This window comes from Somniosus microcephalus, chromosome 1 (assembly GCF_052327205.1).
Source record: "Somniosus microcephalus isolate GS21.2 chromosome 1, FLI_Smic_1.0, whole genome shotgun sequence".
NCBI lineage: Eukaryota > Metazoa > Chordata > Chondrichthyes > Squaliformes > Somniosidae > Somniosus > Somniosus microcephalus.
The window spans coordinates 264,711,851-264,736,166 of NC_140987.1; the positions used below are offsets into that span (position 1 = coordinate 264,711,851).

Consider the following 24,316-nt stretch of genomic DNA (forward strand, 5'->3'; position numbering starts at 1 on the left):
GCTGTGGACGCCCATTCGAAATGGCCAGAGGTCATTAAAATGTGCTCCACCACCACGGAGAAAACTATTGCAGTCCTAAGGACCATCTTCGCCAGGAATGGGTTGCCAGAACAGATCTGTTCCGACAATGGTCCACAGTTTGTGTCTGAGGATTTCCGGAGGTTCCTGAAGAATAATGGGGTGAAACATTACACATCTGCCCCATATCATCCAGCCACAAATGGATTGGCTGAGAGGTTTGTTCAGACCTTTAAAAAGGCCATAAAGGCAATGTATAATGACGACATACCACTGCAACACAAGGTGGATAACTTCCTGTTTGCTTACTGGAATGCGACACATGCAGTAACCAACCAAACTCCAGCCGTACTATTTTTCAACCGGAGACTAAGATGTCGCTTGGATTTGCTCAAACCAAACATAAGATGAGATGTTGAGGATAAGCAGTTCCAGCACATAAATGAGAAGACAACCAGGAGCTTCAAGATAGGGCAACCAGTCTTGGCCCGCGACTACCGAACAGAAAAATGGCAGCCAGGCACGATATGCACACAGCAGGGACCACTAATGTACACAGTGGACGTTGGAGAGAGCATCGTGAGACGCCATGCTGACCAGATTCTAGAGTCACAGGAACAAGCCAAACCTGTACCACAAGCATGTGCACCTGGTAATGAGCCCGAAGTACAGATTGCGTCTACCTCAGAAGCAGGGGTATTGGAAGCTGACGAACCAACCAATGACAATGAGCCAGAATTGAATCCACCGCCAGAACAGGATACTCGAGAAAGGCGCTATCCAGTCCGGATCAGGAAGCCTCCTCAAAGACTGAACTTATAAATGACTATTTCAGTTGATGTATATAGTACTGAGAAAATTGTAATTGTAATTAGTTATTATTTAGTTGTTAAATGAATGTTATGTACTGTTTATCTAAAAGGGGGGGAATTGTTGTGTATGTACCTTTAAGGGAATAACTGGTCTTAGACTGCAGTACCGGCAGTGACCACCCCTGTATAAAAGGCCCTAGCAGGCTTCTGTAGTTTCAGTTTCAAGCTGCCTCTTGTTCAGTAAAGTACCTGTTAAACTGTTCTCCCGAAGTCCGTGTATTATTGAGGCGCGGACTTTACAGTTATAACACACCGTAAGACTCTGGATAAATGGCTTACACCATTGAAGCTTTGCTCTAGTGACTTTAGTCATTTTAACCTCCCTCGCCAGACGGGAATCTAACGGGATCAGGTGGAATGCCGGTTTTACACCCTGCTAGACATTACTCTCTGTGGACTAGAATGGAGAATAAAATCGAATGGAGTGTAAAACCAGTGTCACACCCCATCCCCATCAGTTTCCCGGGTTAGGTTAAAATTGACTATATAATATTACCTGAATCCCTTCAATGTTATTAAATGACACATCCCAGCCAGTGTTTAGTCTCTGTGATATATACGGAGCTATCTGCAAGGAGGTTATGAGAATATTTTTCAGTAAAATGCTTCACCTGCCATCTGATCATTTTTTTAAAATGTTACTGAAGGGTGCATTGGAGACAACAACAACTGCAACTTGTATTTATATAACACCTTTAATGTAGTAAAACGGCCCAAAGCGCTGCACAGGAGTATTATAAAACAAAAAATTTGACACCGAGCCACACAAGGAAAAATTAGGGCAGGTGATCAAAAGCTTGGTCAAAGAGGTAGGTTTTAAGGAGCGCCTTAAAGGAGGAAGGAGAGGTAAGTGAGGCGGAGAGGTTTAGGCAGGGAATTCCAGAGCTTAGGGCCTAGGCAACAGAAGGCACGGCCACCAAAGGTTGAGCGATTATAATTGGGGATGCTCAAGAAGGCAGAATTAGAGGAGCGCAGATATCTCGGGGGGGTTGTGGGGCTGAAGGAGATTACAGAGATAGGGAGGGGCGAGGCCGTGGAGGGACAACTACCAGAATAAGACATGTTTCAAGAAATTGGCCCTGCTGCTTTCTGAAAACAAAGAGAAAGTCGGGGGTTGAAATTGCAATGTATGATATTAGTCGCAATAAATTGTCTGCTATTTTAGAAAGGTTTTAACCCGTTTATTTTATATTAGTTTAAAGTCTTCTTCAAAATAAGCGACAGAGGAATTCCATACAAATGGATCAACACTTTCATTACTAATATCACCATCGCAATTCCAATCTCCCCGAGATTATTACATGCTCCAGCAAGCGATGGACAGTTCTACAGTCAAACTGCAGCACAACCTTAGTCATCTGCTTTTTCTATGTAGTAAATACAGGATACTGAGGATTCTGTTAAATTAGTATTCCTTTGCCAGCAAGACTGTCCCTGATCTGATTTGTGACATTAGAAGAACTTCTTAATTATTTTAAAGTCATATAACTCACTCTGGCCGCCTCTTATTTTCTATTCATCAAGAACAATTTACATTTATATAACACCTTGAACTTGGAAAAAACAACCCAAGGTGCCTCACAAAGGCATAAAGAAAAAATGTGCACCAAGTCAAAGAAGGAGATGTTGGGAGGAGTCTTGGTCAAAGAGGTGGGTTTTAAGGAGGGTCTTAACGGAGGAGAGGGAGGTGAAGAGGCAGAGGGCTTTAGGGAGGGAATTCCACAGCCTGGGACCTCGGCACCTGAAGTCACGACTACCAATGCTGGGGCGAAATAGGGGGTGGCACAAGCAGCCAAAGTCTGAGGAACGGAGAGATGGGGAAATCGGAGATGGGATGGTAGTTTGCAAGGACAGAGGGGTCATGGGTGAGTTTTTTGAGGAGGGGAGTGATGACAGCAGTTTTCAAAGGAAAGAGGATAGTACTTGAGGGGGCATGGGGGCCAGGAAAGGAAGTTGGGTGCTCAGCCATTTAGTGGGAATGGGATCAAAAGAGCAGGATGCGGTTTTCATGGATGAGATCAGCTCAGAGATCATGAGGGGAAGATGGGAGAGAAACTGGAGCGAGACGCAGGTTTAGGGCTAGGACGGCGGGGGTGGAGGTGGGGACGGCAGGGGGGAGGGTTGCCGGGGGGAGGTTTTGCTTAGTAGTAAAGGGGAAAGGGAAGGGGGTGAAGCAGTAGAGACAGCTGAAAGGATGGTCTCAACCCTAGTGTCAAAGAAATCCATGAGATCTTTGCACTGTTGTTGGAGGTGAGGGTGAAGCAGGCAGGGGAGAGGGGTTTAAGGAAACAATTGATAGTAGAGAAAAGAAGCCAGGGTTGTCTTTGCTCTCCAGGATGATCCTGGAGCAGTGGGTGGTTTTGGCTGAGTGAAGCCCCATAGCACTTGAAGTGGACCAGCCAGATTTGGTGATGGATGCCTAAACCAGTTGTCCACCAGATACATTCAATTCTTCACCCCTTGTACTTGAGGGAGCAAAAATGAGGGCAATACCAAGAGGAATAACTAGGATGGTGAATTGTGAAGGTTTACTGGGCACAAGGGCATCAAAGGATGAAGTGAGGGAGTGGTTGAGCAAATTGACAACTGCAGAAGTATTGTGGTAAACAGAAGGCCAAAGGGTAGGCAGCTGAGCTTTGTCCAATCAGATATATAAACTGAAAAGTTTATAGCAACATTTCTAAACTTTATTATGAGAAGTGGATCATCTGGGACATCAAAATGAAAGACACACAATTTTTAAGTTCATAACCTCATCATCCAACCAAAAGCAAAATACATGATAAAGCTCAAAGGGGATGATTTATGTCACATTTGTGGCACTGACCATTATTCATCTGGCACCGTGGCTCCAAAAATCCACATAAGGCCACTAGAAATGTGGCAGGAGGCCTGGGAGGATTCCAGGGTTCCTGTTTGGGGCGGAGGGGTGGAAATTCCAATGCCAGGAGTTTCCTGGGTTATGTCATATGACCAGTACATAGGAAGCAACAAGGCGCACTGGCCTTGCCAGAGGAAAACCACACTGGGGTCCAGGCCTTTGCAAGGGAGCCAATGGGCTCTTTAGTAACTGGAATTCCCTTCCTAAACCTTTCTCCCTGTCTAGCTCTCTCTCCTCCTTTACCAAGCTTTTGGGCACCTGTCCTAATATCTCCTTAAGTGGCTCGGTGACAAATTTTGTTCGATAATCGCTCCAGCCCAGAGTAGGTAACCCTCTTCCCATTGCTTCCACAGTTGTCTATGGTCCTTTTTTATATTAGCCTTTTTGCGGATCTAATAGCAGCCTTCGTTTTCTTTAATGACAACAGAAAATGCTGAAAACACTCAGCAGGTCAGGCAGCATCGAGGAGAGAGAAACAGAGTCAACGTTGCGGGTCGAACCCTTCATCAGAACTTCATTTCCTTTATGATAGCAAAATACTGCGGATGCTGGAAATCCGAAATAACAACAGAAAACACTGGAAAAACTCAGCAGCCAGGGCAGCATCCGTGGAGAGAGAAACAGAGTTAACGTTTCAGGTCGATGACCTTTCTTTAGTTGTTCCTTGTACTCAGCTCTGTTTAATTGAGTATTAAATGTCTTTCATTTATAGAAACATTTCTGTTTACATCTTATTTGTCTTTGTACATAACCAGTCAGCCACCTTGGCCTTTTCTTACCATATTTACTTCTTTTGACTTTGGGTACATATATGTTTTCCACATTTTTTATCTTGTTCTTAAAAACTTTCCATTTGCATTCTACATCGGCCTCATCACCACCCAGGAGGGTTAGCCAATTTACCCATTCCAAGTCCTCTGCCATTTTGGTGAAGTTTGCTCTTCTGAAATCTGGTATGAGTTGCAGGTTCTCAGTACCTTTAGATCTACCAGCCAATTGGAACCATATAATGTTGGAGTCACTGTTGGCCAGATGTTCCCCCACATGGAGGCCTGATACGAGGTCAGGCTCACTACTAAACATGAGGGCCTAGAAATTCACTGGCCTTAGCGCCGCTTTTGAGGCGCTAGAGGGCCTAGCGCCGAAGTTATGGCCAGTTTAGAAATTGACAGGGGCCCTAAATCGGCGTTAGGCCGGTAGCGCTGCGCCGGCACCGATGACGTCATCGGTGTGCGCAGCGTCCCGGTTGCCATGGTAACCCGCCCGAACTCGGAAATTGAGTTGCGGCCGCCTCGCCTGTGGCAGCCGCAAGCAACGTTCTGGCAGAGGTGCCTTACGGAACTTTGCGCCGGCGCATTAAAGGCCCCGTGGCGGCCGGCCGCTTTCCCGCCGGCCGCCTGGCCGCAGCTCCCTCCCCGGACTTCCCCCCGCCCCCCCCCCGGAACAGAAGCAAGCCCGGCACTTGTCCGAGGTGCCGGGCTCATTTTTAAAAAGATTATCGCGGGCCGCGGCCGGGTGCAAGCAGCTCCTCCTTAACGGAAGGAGGAGGCCTGCACTTCCCGAGCCTGCCGCACCGCAGCAGGCGCCGCAGCGTCGGAATAGCGCCGCAATGCGGCGCGTGGCGCCAGTTTTGAGGCGCTGAGACCCCTCAGTAGCGCCGGCAGCCGTTTGGGCGCGGCGCTACTGAATTTTTGGCGCGCGCAGGGGGACTTAGCGCCGGCACTAACTTCCGGCGCTAAAGCCCTCGCTGCGCCAAAACCGAATTTCTAGGCCGAGGTCCAATATATGATTATCCCTGGTCACTTCATTAACATGTTGAGTCAGGAAACAGTCTTGCATATTTTTGACAAATTTTTCAGCTGCACTTCCCACCACAAACCATCGGGTCACTGAATGCCAGAAAAATTAAAATCACCCATCAGACAAAGGTGGCATTTTATATTAAAAGCATTTAAAATCAGTTTCCATAATCATTCATCATGTTCAGGTGTCTGACCTCGTGACCTATAACAATTACCGATAATTAGTCGCTACCCGTGAGCTTGGTCCACTTGAGCCCAGATAGCCTCAGCTATACTTGATGAGGCAATAGCAAGTCTTTCTTTAGCTGTCAGATTCTCACTGATAAGAATAGCAATAGAATGTTATCCTATGCATCTTCACAAGGTAGCCCTCTTGTGCATTGCGCTCAAAGAGTAAGTGAAAATGGAATATCTGTCTGGAGATATGTTTTACAATATATAAAAGAGAAGGCAATTCAGAGTAGGTTGAATGATGACAGCTGAATCTAGAAACAGGCAATAACTGCAGTGCACAATAGCAGCAAGTAATGGAGAAGAGCTTCTCAACAACATGCAATTTATTTGTGAGTTATGTTTGCCAAACAATGCAAGATGATCACTGCGAAAGAACTGAAGCAGTTAATACTGTGACAATCGCAAACAAACTGAAACAAAAGGTTATTTTTTTTCTGGACCTAAAACAAGAGAGCAGTTGTTGCCATTTCCAGCTCCTCTAGACCCTTTTGTTTCTTTACCTGTCCCATTAACATCTCTTTTCGCCTTGCACCATCATCCCTTTTGTCATTTAATCTCTCCTGCCTTCCACCCTATCACAGACCTTCCCTTTGTTCATTCCTCCCCCGCCCCACCCTTTCCCTGCCCCTGCACTTGCTTAAAACCTGTTACATCTCTAATTGACCTGAAACGTTAACTCTATTTCTCCACAGATGCTGCCTGACCTGCTGAGTGTTTGCAGCATTTTCTGTTCTTATTTCAAATCTCCAGCATGTTCTGTTTTAATTACAGAGAGCAAAAGGTTGATTTTACAAATGCACACTTGTGGCGAGAACTTCACCTATCAAAAGTGTCGCTCAGGAAATCATCGGTTCGCTCCCTACACTTTTCCATTCAAAAATTGGCCCTTATGATTTCTTCATTTTATTTATGGAAAGCATGTTTGAGAAAAAAATGCAACTGACTGAGTGCCAACGATATAACCAAACTTTCTTACCTCTTTTCCAGTCTATTCAGTTTCTGCTGAAATTGTTCATCACTGAAGGATGTATTTAAAGCCCGATGAAATCGCTGAAAAGGATAAACACATTACTTATTGTGGTTGCAATCTAGTTTTTCTCTTATTCATTCCTGGGATGTGGGTGTCGCTGGCAAGACCAGCATTTATTGCCCATCCCTAATTGCCTTTGAGGAGGTGGTGGTGAGCCGCCTTCTTGCACTGCTGCAGTCCGTGTGGTGAAGGTACTCCCGCAGTGCTGTTAGGGAGGGAGTTCCAGGATTTTGACACAGTAACGATGAAGGAACGCGGCGATATACTTCCAAGTCAGGGTGGTGTGTGACTTGGAGGGGAATTTGGAGGTGGTGCTGTTCCCATGCGCCCCATGCCCTTGTCCTTCTAGGCGGGAGTTTTGGACGTGCTGTCGAAGAAGCCTTGGCGAGTTGCTGCAGTGCATCTTGTACACACTGCAGCCACAGTGTGCCGATGGTGGAGGGAGTGAATGTTTAAGGTGGTGGATGGAGTGCTGATGGACTGCTTTGTCCTGGATGGTGTTGAGCTTCTTGAGTGTTGTTAGAGCTGCACTCATCCAGGCAAGTTGAGATTATTCCATCCCACTCCTGACTTGTGCCTTGTAGATGGTGGAAAGGCTTTGGGGAGTCAGGTGGTAAGTCACTCACCACAGAATACCCAGCCTCTGACCTGCTCTTGTTGCCACAGTAGTTATGTGGCTGGTCCAGTTAAATTTCTGGTCAATAGTGACCCACAGAATGTTGATGTTGGGGGTGGTTAGACTTGTGCTTGTTGGAGATAGTCATTGCCTGGCACTTGTGTGGCATGAATGTTATGAAATGTGACAATCTCTGATGAATGCACTCACTCATAAATTACTAAACAAGTGAATTAATCCAGTGAGATGCTGCACCAGCTCATTTGGTCTGCGCTGGGAGGCGACTGCTCGCAGTAGGTGTAGCAGTAGAGGCACTACCACCAGCCTCAGAATCAGCAAAGGCTTCCTCTCTTGCTGCTGCTGATGTGAAGATGCTTGGATGTTGGGAGAAGACCCGTTGATAAGAGAGCCTGCTGATACTCTCAAGGCTCAACACGTTCTCCTTAGAGCAGAGAAGCTTAAGAGGAGATTTGATAGAAGTGTTCAAAATTATGAATGGTTTTAATAGAGTAAATAAGGAGAAACTGTTTCCAGTGGTAGAAGGGTCAGCAACCAGAGGACACATATTGAAGGTGATTGGCAAAAGAACCAGAGGTGAGATGAGGAAACATTTTTTTACACAGCGAGTTGTTGTGATCTGGAATGCACTGCCTGAAAGGGTGGTGGAAGCAGATTCAACAGTGACTTTCAAAAGAGAATTGGATAAATACTTGAAGGGAAAATATTTACAGGGTTATGGGGAAAGAGCAGGGGAGTGGAACTAATTGGACAGCTCTTTCAAAGAGCCAACACAGGCACGATAGGCCGAATGGCCTCCCTCTGTGCTGTATCATTCTGATTGTATAAAAATAGTCAGTTGGGTGAGGTACCAGAGGACAACCTGTGGAATTGTACCCGAGCGAGTCGGGAAGGAAATAGAATAGAAAATTGGTAAGAGAGAAATAATGTGCTACATTAATGTGCTACACTGCTAATATATCAGCTCAACTGAAGGTGTATGACAGGAGTAGATTCTCTAGAGCAGGTACATGAAGATGGCCCAAAACAAATTCATAATACAGTGCTATAACAGTTTACTAGGTTTACCAATTTATTGGATTTTTAGGGACTGTGGTGACTGGAGCTAAAAGGGTTAAATTATGCATAGACTAGGCTTGTATTCCCACTATAGAAGATTAAGGGTGATATAATTGCGGTGTTTAAGATGATTAAAGGATTTGATAGGGTAGAGAGAGAGAAACTATTTACTCTGATGGGAGAGTCCAGAACAAGGGGGCATAAACTTAAAATTAGAGCTGGGCCATTCAGGGGTGATGTCAGGAAGTACTTCTTTGCACAAAGGGGAGTGGAAATCTAGAACTCTCTCCCCCAGGAAGCTGTTGAGGCTGGGGGTCAATTGAAAATTTCAAAACTGAGATTGCTAGGTTTTTGAAAGGCAAGGGTATTAAGGGTTAAGGAACCAGGGCGGGGAAATGGAGTTAAGATACAGATCAGCCATGATCTAACTGAATGGCAGAACAGGCTCGAGGGGCTGAATGGCCTCCTCCTGTTCCTATGTTCTTATGACTGTCATCCTGATAATGGCAAACCTGTTGGGGCAGGTATGAGCTCCAATTTGTACTTCATTCCAATTTGGTTTATGTTCTTCTGGAATGAGAGAGGAGACCTGATGCCACGTATAGTTACAATTAACTCAGCAAGCTGTGAATTATGTGCTTCTTACCAATCCTGTATGTGAAGGAACCACTGCTAACATTGGTAGGAGTTCATTAATATGATTGGGTGTTTTCTCCTATGAACACACCTGCTATCTCACTGAGTCTCAGCCTTTAACAGTCGCTGAAAGCAACTGCTCAGGAATGCATTTTGCAGACAACCAAAATTATGGACTTAAAAAGTTGTCTGCCGAGTAGTTTTCCAAATCAATTTCACGCTGAATATGCAAAGCATTACCTGCCAATTTCTGCTTCCTATTTTTGGCCCAATGTCTGCGCTAGATTGTCAATACCATATGATGAACAGTTTAATACTGTGGACTTGTGAGCAGTAGGATCTGGAGTGAGGCTGCCAAAAATGTACCTTACTTATTCAGCTGCCTAGGCCCTAAGCTCTGGAATTCCTTCCCTAAACCTCTCCGCCTCACCACCTCTCTCCCCTCCTTTAAGATGCTCCTTAAAACCTACCTCTATGGCCAAGCTTTTGGTTCCCTGTTCTAATCTTATGTGGCTCGGTGAGCTGTGATGGTTTCAAACTCAGGTGCAAACGGTAACAAGAGAGTGTAGAAACACATTCTTATCTACTGAACCAACTGATGTGTTATTTAATTGGGCTTGTTGTCAGTACTGGGCAGCCCGCTGAGGAACTTTCTTGTGTGTCTCGACCTGTTGCCTGCAACAGGATTTCATCACAGTTCAGAGGTTACTTGGCTCAGAGCCATATTGTGGTTCCATTACAACTGTATATACAGTGAATGCTTTCAAGTATGAACATCAAAGAGAAAAATGGAACTACAACTGTTAAGTTAATCTAATCAGTAAATGAGATGGCGGGGTTGGGGGGGGGCGGTGGAAATGGGAAAAATTTCAATAGGGGATGAGGGGCAGGGTGTGGAACTGTAAAGTTGCTAATGCTGGAAACTTCTTTGTCTTGGTCATTTTAGAATATTTTATTTATAAAGTCATGATAAAATTCATCTAGCATCTGAGGCGGGGCAGCTAGAGTGACAGCTTCTGGTTTGCTTCACTGATCATAATTCGTGACCAGGATTTTCTAGTTTATCGCTGCCTTGAGTAAATTTCATAGAAGTTACTTGCTGGGTACCTGTACTATTATTACTCTGGAATTACTAACATTGTTACTACATGAAATCTTACACTTGGCTCTGTAAGGGTGAGGGATCCTTTGAGGAAAGCTATCATTTCATTAGAGCCATATGATCACAGATTTTCAGTTTTGCAAACAAAAAAAAGAGTAAAGTATATCCAATTCGTTGAATTTCTGTGTGGTTTCAATGGGAACCATAGCAATGTGATATTTACATGGACTCATACCTGGCTTGTATGGAGCCAGTACTTCAGTCTTGGTTTCCTTTTGATCCGTGGAAGCACCAGTCTGTAGATTATATGCTCGCCGACTGTGGCAAGGAGGGAACCAGCGACACCAATGCAGAGCATCACAAAGAGACCTGAAAAGTGCTTGATACCCATTTGTAAAGTCTGTGAACAGAGTGCAAATGTCACTATTACACCTCAAGTATGCACAGGGGTTTAGTTGTTAAGGTGTGTGTAAAATATTCTGGACAATAAAGGATGTGGATTACAGCGCGTGTTTATTTAAGGTTCAGGTGTTAACACCTGTTTCCCCCACCCCTCTACCCAGAGCTCTAGGTACAGAGGTAGCTGTCTAACAACATATGGCTGATACATATGTGGGGGTAATGTTAACTTTGGGCGATAGTGTAAAATGGACAATATTGGATCGGTCGCCCGATATACATCTCTCCCGGTTTAATCCAGCAGCGAAGTTTGCACACCTGTAATGGAGCCATACAAAGAGAAAGAGGGAGACAGAAAAAAATGAATCGCAAATAGGACACAAAAAGAATTGGACAGTGAAGGCAAGCAAGCAGACTGCAAGGAGAGATACAATAAAAAAATATAGGCTGGGAGCAATGTCATGGGAGATCATAAAGTAGTCAATGACATTTAAAGTAAAGTTTTCGTGTCTTCATCGCTTGTATTTCACTTTGAAAGTAAATATTTTGCCTCATGGTGGTCAAGGCAGGTACACCAAGTATTGTGGCATACCAGATATATCGTTCCTGTGTCCACAGCCCTTTCCTTAGCAGTGCACCCATCTGAAGCCACCATCAATGCTATTCTGCAGTCAATCAATTGATGCACTTCCCCTACGCAGGATTGATCTAGTTGCATTATTCTCCCCACAAGATGGAGAGAAACTATTTTTGCTGGTTGAGGATTCTAGGACTAGGGAACATAGTCCAAAAATTAGAGCCAGGCCTTTCAGGAGTGAAATTAGGAAACACTTCTACATACAAAGGGTGGTAGAAATTTGGAACTCTCTTCCACAAATGACAGTTGATGCTAGATCAAATGTTAATTTTTAAATCTGAGATTGATAGATTTGTGTTAACCAAAGATATTAAGGGATATGGGGCGAAGACGGGTATGTGGAGTTAGGTCACAGATCAGCCATGATCTCACTGAATGGCGGCGGAACAGGCTCGAGGGGTTAAATGACGGACTCCTGTTTCTATGCTCTGCTGTCAGGAGCTCCTGCAACTTTTGAAATTCTTTTCACTGCACTCACAGGATTAAATGAATACAAATTGCTACTGAAAAGAGTTCAGATAAAAATCTATTTTGAACCAACATGTTGGCTCCCTGCTAATCTTTATAACTGTATTCACCTTCGCTGTGCTTGTGTTTTTTTTGGTTGTATTATTCAGTGTATGCTAAAGGTGGCAGCAGAGGCTCTCCTCACTGACTGTATCAGAACATTTGCCTGTATTTTGCGGCCCCTACGGGTGCGTATGTGCCCGTAAGGGCCGCACAAGTTCCATGCGCGAAAACCCAGAACTTGTGATCTGTCAAGAATCTTCTTGACAGATCGTAGCCATCCCCGGGAAAGAGCATCCGTGGGTGGAGAGTTGGGCTATTTGCCCAACTTCTGCCCAACGAATGTCTGTGAAATTCTTACGCCTGATAAAAGCAGGTGCAAGGCCTGCTTTTACCAGCATAAGAGTTTAAATGAATATAAAAATAGATTTTTTTCAATTATTTAAATATTAAAACACCTGTAAAATAAGTTAAGGTTTTTGTTTTAAATGTTTAATTAAATTGTATTTTAATTAATTTTAAATATGTAATTTTTTAAATTTGTGATGCTAATGTGTTTTTTATGTGATCCCCAGTCATTGGTTGGGCCGGCCCACGTGATCCCAGGGGCGGTTGCGAACCGCCTGCGCCCCTGGGATACGTGGGCCTTTACGCATGTCTATGCATAGAGGCCCAGCAGTGCGAGTCTCCGTGGATCTAGGACCATCAGGTAGGTTCGTAGATTTATTGCCGTTCAGAGGCATCCGCCTGTGGGAAGCCTCCGACTGCAAATTCAGGCCCATTATTTCCAGTGAAAGATTTTAATTGATGCAGAGACACAGTTGCAGGACTCAAAGTTAAAAGGTGGAGAAAAATAAATGGTTAGCCCAGGTCAACATTTTAGCCTTGATGTAACAGCAGAGTACAATTTTGCATTTTGTGCTGGTACATAGGGGTACAATTTCCTGTTTATTTGCCCCCAAAGGCAGGCGTAATCAGGGTGTAAAGCAAATACCCGGCGTAAAAGATCGAGGAAACTCGGGTGCGAGTGCATTACGCACATTACGCCCGAATTTCCTCAATCTTTTACACTCCTCTATCGATACCTGCAGCCAAACACATCTCAGCTCATTATTATGGTTCTGCTCCCAGGCTAAAGAGCCGCACACGGAAATTTCCTGTATTATGCGGGTTCAAAATGGGTGCAAAATTAAGCCCAGAAGTTTAGGCACAGCAGGAAATAAGTTTTCTGTGCCTGATGTTCATGAATGATGTTTAAATGGCTTGAAATTTAAATTTTTATATTTAAAGAAGGGAAATAGGGTGTAAGTTTATGGTTTCCTCGGGCCCTGATTGTTTACACTGATTTCTGCTTGTTTATGCCAATTTTAATATGCTAATGAAATGGTCAGGAAACTTAGGCATAAGGCATAAATTTGACATTGGAAAAATGGGTGCACGAATGGGCGTAATTTCGGGCGTAACTTCCCGATTACAGGAATTTCCGCCCCATTGTATCCACCGCCCACGTTTTGCCTGAATGACAAGCTTTTTCTTTGTCGTCTCCTCGCACTAGACTGTGAGATTTTGCTGATTCTGTGCTATTTCCCAGCCCCCTTAAATCGCCCCAAAATACATTGCAAGTATTTTCTGCTGCAACGTTTCAGCAGCTGAGCAGAAGAGAAAGCACACATTCCATTATGTGGTGAATTACTTGGTACTGGGGGTTAGAAAGGTCAGTGAGTGTAATTTCCCATTCAAATCAAATTTATGGGCCATGGGCTGTAGACATTCAAGCACTGGTACAAGGGATGAGGAAATATGGCGCTGTTACCTTGGCAGGGTGGGTTGCATTGCAGAAACATTGAAACCTATCGGTCTGAGCAGAAATATAAGGGTAGATTTTGACTATTGTGCAATAGTGTAAAAACAGGTGATAACGAATCGGTAGCCCGTTTTACATCTACCCAAATTTTATCTTCATTGACTTCAAAGGCAAAATCTACTCCAGAGAACTGTAAGTGAATGGGGAAAAAGTCCAGCCATTGTTCCAACCCGATTCTTCTATTATTGTACCAACTTGGCACTGAACTTAAATTCATATGTATTTGGTAAAATAACAACAGGAAGACACTGGGTGCATTGAAAATTGGGTTCATTGGGTTGTCAAACTCATTATTACGAAGGAGAGGTCTGAATATGTTGAATTTGGGCGATAGTGTAAAACGGGCTGTAGCGGATCAGATGCCTGTTATATATCTCTCCCGAATTTCATTTCCATTGTCCAAAGTCACATTTACCGCCCCCACCCCCCCTCGCCCGTTATGCCAGCTTCTCTGTTTTATAGACCTCAAGCCTACCAGTTTTTTCTATTCATTCCTGGGATGTGGGTGTCGCTGGCAAGGCCAGTATTTATTGCCCATCCCTAATTGCCTTGAGAAGGTGGCAGTGAGCCGCCTTCTTGAACCGCTGCAGTCCTTGTGGTGAAGGTACTCCCACAGTGCTCTGGAATTCAGCTCTTTTGTCCATGTTTGGACCAAAGCTGTAAAGAGGTCTCAAGCTGAGTGGTCCTGGCAGAACCCAAACTGAGCATCGGTGAGCAGGTTATTGGTGAGTAAGTGCCACTTGATAGCACTGTCAACGACACCTTCCATCACTTTGCTGATGATTGAGAGTAGACTGATGGGGCGGTAATTGGCCAGATTGGATTTGTCCTGCTTTTGTGGATAGGACACACCTGGGCAGTTTTCCACATTGTCGGATAGATGCCAGTGTTGGAACAGCTTGACTAGAGGCGCGGCTAGTTTTGGAGCACAAGTCTTCAACATGACAGCTGGGATATTGTTGGGGCTCATAGCCTTTGCTGTATCCAGTGCGCTCAGCCGTTTCTTGATATTACGTGGAGTGAATCGAATTGGTTCAAGACTGGCTTCTCTGATGGTGGGGACCTTGGGGGGAGGCTGAGCTGGATTATCCACTCTGCACTTCTGGCTGAAGATGTTTGCAAACGCTTCAGCCTTGTCTTTTGCACTCATGTGCTGGGCTCTGCCATCATTGAGGATGGGGATGTTCATGGAGCCTCCTCCTCCTGTCAATTGTTTAATGGTCCACCACCGTTCATGACTGGATGTGGCAGGACTGCAGAGCTTTGATCTGATCCGTTGGTTGTGGGATCGCTTAGCTCTGTCTATAGCATGCTGCTTCCATTGCTTAGCATGCATGTAGTCTTGTGTTGCAGTTTCACCAGGTTGGCACCTCATTTTTAGGTACGCCTGGTGCTGCTCCTGGCATGCTCTTTCACACTCCTCATTGAACCAGGATTGGTCGCTTGGCTTGATGGTAATGGTAGTGTGAGGGATATGCCGGGCCATGAGGTTACAGATTATGGTAGAATACAATGGCCTACAGCGCCTCATGGATGCCCAGTTTTGAGCTCCTAGATCTGTTCTGAATCTATCCCATTTAGCACGGTGGTAGTGCCACGATGGAGGGTGTCCTCAGTGTGAAGACGGGACTTCGTCTCCACAAGGACTGTGCGGTGGTCACTGCTACTAATACTGTCATGGACAGATGTATCTGCGACAGGTAGATTAGCGAGGATGAGGTCAAGTGGGATTTTCCCTTGTGTTGGTTCTCTCACCACATGTCGCAGGCCCAGTCTGGCAGTTATGTCCTTCAGGTCTCGGCAGCTTGGTCAGTAGTGGTGCTACCGAGCCGCTCTTGGTGATGGACATTGACGTCCCCCACCCAGAGTACATTATGTGCCCTTGCTACTCTCAGTGCTTCTTCCAAGTGGAGTTCAACATGGAGGAGTACTGATTGATCAGCTGAGGAAGGGCAGTAGGTGGTAATCAGTAGGAGGTTTCCTTGCCCATGCTTGACCTGATGCCATGAGAGTTCATGGGGTCCGGAGTCAATGTTGAGGACTCCCAGGGCCACTCCCTCCCGACTGTACACCACTGTGCCGCCACCTCTGGTGGGTCTGTCCTGACGGTGGGACAGGACATACCCAGGGATGGTGATGGAGGAGTTTGGGACATTGGCTGAAAGGTATGATTCTGTGAGTATGGCCATGTCAAGCTGTTGCTTGACTAGTCTGTGGGACAGCTCTCCCAATTTTCCTACTGTTAATGTTTCCTACTGAGATGCAATAAAATACTGCTCCTGATCAGAAACATCAGGTGCCTCCACATCAGAACTACTCCTGTGGCAGGCCACAAAAACCTCTTGTGGCTTCTGTGGAAGATACTTTGCACATTCGAGGAATGTTGCTCCTTTAATGCATGTAACCAGTGTTTGGTATATCCTAACATCTCATTGAAACATACAAAATTCTTACAGGGCTTGACAGGGTAGATGCAGGGAGTACATTTCCCCTGGCTGAGGAGTCTAGAACCAGGGGTCACAGTCTCAGAATAAGGGGTTGGCCATTTAGGACTGAGATGAGGAGAAATTTCTTCACTCAGAGGGTGGTGAATCTTTGGAATTCTCTACCCCAGAGGGCTGTGGATATTCAGTCACTGAGTATATTCAAGACAGAGATCGATAGATTTTTGAATATTAAGGGAATCAAGGGATATGGGGATATTTCATGAAAGTGGAGATGAGGTAGAAAATCAGCCATCATCTTATTGAATGGCGGAGCAGGCTCGAAGGGCCAAATGACCTACTCCTGCTCCCATTTCTTATGTTCTTATGTTTGAATTTCAGTGGTAAGTATAGTTGTGGCAGAAGGCACTCTAACCTTTTGGACAAGTGTTAGAAAGACAGAAAGGAAGAGTTTTCATTTGTATCGTGTTTTTCCTGACCTCAGGATGTCTCAAAGTGCTTTACAGCCAATTACTTAGTTTTGAATTGTAGTTACTGTTGTAATATAGATGAATGTGGCAGTCAAATTGTGCACAGCAAGATCCCGCAAACTAAATGAGACAATGACGAGTTAATCTTTTTTTGGTGTTGATAAAGGGCTAAGTGTTGGTCAGGACACCAGAAGAACTCTCCTGCTCTTCCTCAAATAGTGCTATGGGATTATTTCGATCCACCTGAACAGGTAGAGGAGCACCTCAATTTAAAATCTCATCTGAAGGGTGGCACCTCCAGCAATGCAGCACAATCAGTGCCCACTGAAGTGCCAGCCTAAGTCAAAGTCCCTGTAGGGGGGCTTGAGCCCACGATCTTCTGAGCAGAGATTTGCCTCTGTAACCTACTTGAGATTCACTCTTACAGTTGATTCAGCTCTTGTAAGCTCCTCAATATGCTACTGCCTTGCATGGTTATCAATTATCCTATAATTTATTTTGAAGCATGACTTGTATCAGCACTCATATTGTACAAAAGGTCTGTGCTAACATTGAGTGTAGGGTGGAAGTGTGGCTATACCTGTAAGTGATAATGAACAGTCAATTAAATATTTCGTAATTCTTTATGTTTAATTCAGTCTGGCTGAGTATTATTTTATGGCTTGTGATGACTAATGCCAAATTTTATTGTAAGGGTAAATCAGTCATTGACTTTCACATGCCTCTTTAGCCTGCTTTGACATATAGTTCCCTGAGCATTCGCAACCCTTGCTTCCCCTTGTTTTAATCAGGTGTAAACAAACTCTCCTGAAGCCCTTTCAAAAGAGCAGAGTTGCTGAGAACACTCAGAGGTTATGTAAAAATTCTCGATCGTGAAGTGCGGTCATGCTGCAAAAACTGGGAATCTTTTTAATTTGCACTCTTAGAGCTATGGATTTTCTGTCACTCAGCACAGATCTACTTAAGTGGTACACAGCCTAGGCTCCAGAGGCATGAGAACACATGGCTAGGACACCAGGAACATGAGGGCACATGGATAGGACACCAGGAACATGAGGGTGCATGGATAGGGCACCAGGAACATGAGGGTGCATGGCTAGGGCACCAGGAACATGAGGGCACGTGGATAGGACACCAGGAACATGAGGGCACATGGTTAGGACACCAGGAACAGGGGGCACATGGATAGGACACCAACAACATGAGGGCACATGGATAGAACACCAGGAACATGAGGGGACATGGCTGGGGCACCAGAAACATGAGGGCACATGAATAGAACACCAGGAACATGAGGGCACATGGCTGGGGCACCAGGAACATCAGGGCACATGGATAGGGCACCAGGAACATGAGGACACATGGCTAGGACACCAGGAACATGAGGGCACATGGATAGAACACCAGGAACATGAGGACACATGGATAGGACACAAGGAACATGAGGGCACATGGATATGACACCAGGAACATGAGGGCACATGGATAGGACACCAACAACATGAGGGCACATGGATAGAGCACCAGGAACATGAGGGCACATGGATAGAACACCGGGCACATGGATAGGGCACCAGGAACATGAGGGCACATGGCTGGGGCACCAGGAACATGAAGGCACATGTTTTGGACACCAGGAACATGAGGGCACATGGCTGGGGCACCATAAATATGAGGGCACATGGATAGGGCACCAGGAACATGAGGGCACATGGCTGGAGCACCAGGAACATGAAGGCACATGGATAGGACACCAGGAACATGAGGGCACATGGCTGGGGCACCAGGAACATGAGGGCACATGGATAGGGCACCAGGAACATGAGGGCACATGGCTGGGGCACCAAGAACATGAGGGCACATGGATAGGACACCAGGAACATGAGGACACATGGATAGGACACCAGGAACATGAGGGCACATGGATAGGACACCAGGAACATGAGGGTACATGGATAGGACACCAGGAACATGAGGGCACATGGATAGGGCACCAGGAACATGAGGGCACATGGATAGGACACCAGGAACATGAGGGCACATGGCTGGGGCACCAGGAACATGAAGGCACATGGCTGGGGCATCAGGAACATGAGGGCACATGGCTGGGGCACCAGGAACATGAAGGCACATGGCTGGGGCACCAGAAACATGAAGGCACATGGCTGGGGCACCAGAAACATGAGGGCACATGGCTGGGGCACCAGGAACATGAAGGCACATGGCTGGGGCACCAGGAACATGAGGGCACATGGCTGGGGCACCAGGAACATGAGGGCACATGGCTGGGGCACCAGGAACATGAGGGCACATGGCTGGGGCACCAGGAACATGAGGGCACATGGATAGGACACCAGGAACACGAGGACACATGGCTGGGGCACCAGGAACATGAGGGCACATGGACAGGACACCAGGAACATAAGGGCACACAAAACAGATTCCAGTGACCCTCCTTGGTGTTGCTGAGCTCTCTCTGGGTCTTCTTCCTCTTGATGTTGCTATAGGCATCCCTCCCCTTAATGCTGAAACATAATTATTTTTAATTAGTTCCTGGGATGTGGGCATCGCTGGCAAGGGCAGCATTTATTGCCCATCCCTAATTGCCCTTGAGAAGGTGGTGGTGAGCCGCCTTCTTGAACCGCTGCAGTCCTTCTGGTGAAGGTACTCCCATAGTGCTGTTAGGGAGAGAGTTCCAGGATTTTGACCCAGTGAAAATGAAGGAACAGCAATATATTTCCAAGTCAGAATGGTGCGTGACTTGGAGGGGAACTTGGAGATGGTGGTGTTCCCATGTGACTTAAAAATTCACTTAAAAATACTAAAATAGCGTCAAAAGTCAACATTGCCTGACCCAGCCTCCGCAGGAAATAAAGTTAACACCATAAGAACTCACTTCCCCCTTTAATGGTTTTTAAATTCACCACTGCAAAAACGTAATTAATATCTTTCAGAACGCAGTCAAATTTATTTAAATATTGCTTCGGTTTTCTGCTATTACATTTTGCAGCCAGCAATTAAAGTTACAATTAATTTGCAATTAATATTAGCACGTTTTATGCAACTTTTCCAGTCCCGATTTTCTTTCAGGAGCAAATTCATTGGGTTTGCATCCGTCAATATCATTTACTTTCGATAGAGCTTTTTTCCCCATCTTAAGATGAAAATGTCTGGTCCAGACAACACTGGGCTCGAAGGTGCAGAACAGCTAAGCAGCCATTTTCATTACCTTTCTACTGGAAACCTCTCAAAGGTGCATTTGTGCACAATTTCACCCAAGTTCCCAAGTTTCACTTTACTTTTTAGTACTTCCTCTATGAAGTAGCTCAACTTGTACATCACAACAATGAACATTGCACTGCCTCCCTCAAATTTGCTTTACCGACCATTTTAGGCTTCTGCCAGTAGATCGGAATGTGCAGGTACCGTGGCTCAGTGGGTAGCATTCTCGCCTCTGAGTCAGAAGGTTGTGGGTTCATAGTCCCACTCCAAGGATTTGAGCACAAAATCCAGGTTAACACTTTAGTGTGGCACTAAGGGAGTGCTGCACTGTTGGAGGTGCTGTCTTTGGATGAGATGTTAAACCGAGGCCCTGTCTGCTCTCTCATGGTGGGTGTAAGAATCCCATGGCACTATTTTGAAGAAGAGTAAGGGAGTTCCCCACCAGTCCCCCACCACCCCCGCTGTCCTCGCCAATATTGATCCCTCAATCAACATCACTAAAACAGATTATCTGGCCATTATCACATTGCTTTTTGTAGGAGTTTGATGTCCACAAATTGGCTGCCGTGTTTCCTACATTACAACAACAACTACACTTCAAAAGTACTTCCTCGACTGTAAAGAGCTTTGGGACGTCCTGAGGTCCTGAAAGGCGCTATGGAAATGCAAGTCTTTCTTTATTTTCTTTCATTAAAAATTCTTGCTCCTGCCCTGCAACCAAGGCTGTTAAATATCTTCTTGGCTGCCCCTGTTTGCCACAGAGAATTTTTACTCAAAAAAAAAATCACATAAGATGGTAAATTAAAATCGAATAAAATTAAAGTGATTTACTCATGCCGCAGAAAATTGAACGGTAACAGTGAATAAGATGGCAGATGTTTACTGTTCGATCAATTCATGTGTTGTGGAAAGTGATTGCAATAGAATATAGGAATATCGCCCTTGTGAAACATTTGTTGACTGGTTGGTAGTAATTTCTGGGAAAAAAACAGCACAATTGAGCAGAAATACCAGGCCTTTTGTTCAATCCAATTCAGTCAAATAAAAGAGATTACAAGAAGGATTGTCACAGGAGTACTGATGGTAACACTCGCTCTTTAAATATATTAGTAATGCCTATTGAATACCAAACACATTTTTTACTCTTGAAAAGATTTCTTACCTCAGTCACAGCAAAGCTTCTTTTGCCACATGGTACAACTTTATACCATTTGTCATGCAGCACATCCATAAACCCATTGGACTTGTACTGGCTAATTAATTCAGAAATGTTTGAAGTCAACGGGGAATTCTGTAGAAGGCCAATTCCATACCCTAGAAATAGGAATTGTCAAAGGAAGCAGGAAAATCAGATTCAGCATATTTTCTGACATTGCGAGTGAATTGGCCTGAAGTTATTGAAAAAGAAATCAGTTATGACACTGAAGAAGATGGCAAAAGCTACCTCTGGTTATTCCAATAGATCAGAGAATTATGGATACCCCTGAGTAATTACAAGGTCGCAATTACATCAAGGCACTCTGATGCTTTTGTAAACCATGAGGATAAAGCTTGAGCAGTTACTAATTATTATCTGATACCAGAGATGAGATAAAAGCCTTGAAATCATTTGTGGGTGCTTACTTTTTATGGTCGCGTTTATTTCCAACACAAGATTTCTGATTGGTCGCCTAGGAGGACAAGACCTGATTTCTGACTGGTTCCCTTGGAGGACAAGGCACACCCAGCAGTGTCTCTGGAATGTGTAATTAGATCCTGCCTGCCTAAGTAATCAATTACTTTGCAAAATGTAGTTCGAGCCATTCTGACTGCCAGGTTCCAGACAGAACAGAGCTCACCAAGAACAGACAGGGCTCATCCTCGTGGGCTAAGACCTTCTCCCACTCCCCAAACAAGTTCCTGCTCCCCCAACAAGTTCCTAACCTTCCTCCCACCCCCTGAGTTCCTGACCCTTTCCCTCCCTAAAAAGTTCCTGACCCTGACCTTCTCCCCCACCCAAGTGTCTGACCTCCCCCCACCGAGTTCCTGACCTCTCCGCCCTGCCCAAGTTCCTGAACTCCTCCAAGTTTCTGACCTTCTCCCTGCCGCCCCCGCCCCCCCCCGCCAATAGATGGGGCATTGTGTGTGAGTCACAGATTGTTAACAGGTTTATTGGGTATGAAGTGAATAGTGACATTGTCATGACTTCCAGATTTCATCCAGTCCAATGATGTCACTAGCCACACATGCACCGAGCTTTCCGAGAAATTAACCAGGTCTAGCGGGAGGAGAGAGAGAACATGGCGCGGGTGTAAAGGGGGTGGGGTTGGAAGAACATGATCTGTCTTACCATCTGGATCATGTAATCACTCTCATCCCCCCCTTTAGACCTGAATAACATTCTTCCCCCTTCCTCACTGTGCCCTCCATGCTCTTTACCCCCTCCGAGTTCCTGATCTTCTCTCATCCCCGAGTTCCTGACCTTCTCCCATCCCCAGGTTCCTGACCTTCTCCCTCCCCGAGTACCTGACCTCCTCTTTCCTCCCCTCCGATCCTCTCTCTTCCCCCTTCAATCCTCTCTCTCTCCCCCCTTCTCTCTTTCATCCCCGATCCCTCTCTCTTGCCTCCTCCTTTATTCGCACTCCTCCTCCGATCCCCTCTCTCCCCATCTGATCCCCTCTCTCTCCCCTCCGATCCCCTCTCTCCCCCCTCCAATTCACTCTCTCTCCCCCCTCCAATTCACTCTCTCTCCCCCTCCGATCCCTTCTCCCTCCTCCCTCCGATTCACTCTCTCTCTCCCCCTCTGATCCCGTCTCTCCCCCCTCCAATTCACTCTCTCTCCCCCTTCCGATTCAGTCTCTCTCTCCCCCTCCGATCCCCTCTCTCCCCCCTCCCTCCCCCCTCCGATTCACTCTCTCTCTCCCCCTCTGATCCCGTCTCTCCCCCCTCCAATTCACTCACTCTCCCCCTTCCGATTCAGTCTCTCTCTCCCCCTCCGATCCCCTCTCTCCCCCCTCCCTCCCCCCTCCGATTCACTCTCTCTCTCCCCCTCTGATCCCGTCTCTCCCCCCTCCAATTCACTCTCTCCCCCTCCGATCCCCTCTCCATTCCCCCTCCGATTCACTCTCTCTCTCCCTCTCCAATCCCCTCTCTTCCCCTCCAATTCACTCTCTCTCCCCACTCCGATTCACTCTCTCTCTCCCTTTTCGATCCTCTCTCTTCCCCCCGCCACCAGTGGATCCAGTGACCTTCTCCTTATGGAGCCGAGGAAAGCGTGGCCCACGGTGCAGGCCACAACTGTTGGGTACTGCGCATGCGTGGCTCCGGGATACCGCATACATGCGCAGGAGGCCGCAAAAGTGTTCGTGCAGATAATCACTCCGCTTTTTTATATAACAAGCTCTGGAACATGTAGATGGCAAAAGCTCCCTCTGGTTATTCCAAGGATCAGAGAATTATGGATACTCCTAAGTATTTACAAGGCCACAATTACATCAAGGCACTCCGATGCTTTTGTAAACCATGAGGGTAAAGCTTGAGCAGTTTCTGATTATTATCTGAAACCAGAGATGAGATAAAAGCCTTGAAATCACTCTTGGGTGCCTTTTTTTGTATAACAAGCTGTGGAACACATAAGAGCAGTTTTATTCCATTTTGGGTTTGTTTTTCTCTTTTTGCAACTAACAGAAGGCGTCACGATGGTCCTTGGTGACCATGAGTGATGTGAAATTAATGAATGCAAGGTTATGAAGAGGCAATTACCATTTGATCGCTGGTTAATAATCCAGTCAGTAAATATTATCGCTAGACAGTGCAATCTGTTAGTGTGCCAATAGGAACAGAGCAACTGAGGGGGGAGCCGTGGTTATAGTTCAGAGTGATGCTGGATGTAAGTCACAAGCTCAAGTAACAGCTGGATTATTTTTGTATATCCTTTGCCTCATGTTAAGGGAGTAAGGGGACTGATTTGGCAATGTCTGCCATTGTGCTTTGACCAAGCTGCAATGATTAAAGTTCTCTTTTCAAATACATCAATTTGCAAAGACTTCACTTATTCTCATTGCCCACTTCATACTTGACGCATGTCCATGAACCTGAAAAAACATAATTCCATCTACAAATGGTATAGTTATACTCAGGGCCTCTTGGCTAAGGAGGATAAACCAGCCAGGGCTCCTGCTTCCCTAATGCAATGGTCCTGGGCGTTGAGTGAGAACAGGATTAGGCTCAGCTGGGATGCCCTCTGGATGACAGACTCCAGGTTCAAGCACAAAGAATTTTATTGGAGTGCCTCCAGCACCCTTGGGACACAACCTAAATACGAGCTAGTGTCTTGAGGACAGGAGGAGAGAAATATATAGCATAACCTTAAGAAGTTAAGGATAGCATTAGATTGAAAGAAGAAGCTTACAATGTTGCAAAGAATAGTAGTAAGCCTGAGGATTGGGAGAGTTTCAGAAGCCAGCAAAGGATAACCAAAAATTGATCAAAAGGGAAAAAATAGAATGTGAGAGAAAACTAGCAAG

At 45.6% G+C, this 24,316-nt stretch overlaps 1 protein-coding gene across 1 annotated transcript in view; it reads right to left on the reverse strand.

Moving 5' to 3' along the window:
* grin3a (glutamate receptor, ionotropic, N-methyl-D-aspartate 3A) overlaps positions 1 to 24,316 on the reverse strand; it is a 286,032-nt gene that overhangs the window by 7,526 nt on the left and 254,190 nt on the right. Inside the window, exons 6-8 of the mRNA XM_085993338.1 lie at positions 20,974 to 21,125; positions 10,504 to 10,668; positions 6,784 to 6,857 (exon numbers count right to left, since the gene is read on the reverse strand). Of these exons, the coding sequence (XP_085849464.1) occupies positions 6,784 to 6,857; positions 10,504 to 10,668; positions 20,974 to 21,125 (391 nt within the window). The remainder of the gene's footprint in view (positions 1 to 6,783; positions 6,858 to 10,503; positions 10,669 to 20,973; positions 21,126 to 24,316) is intronic.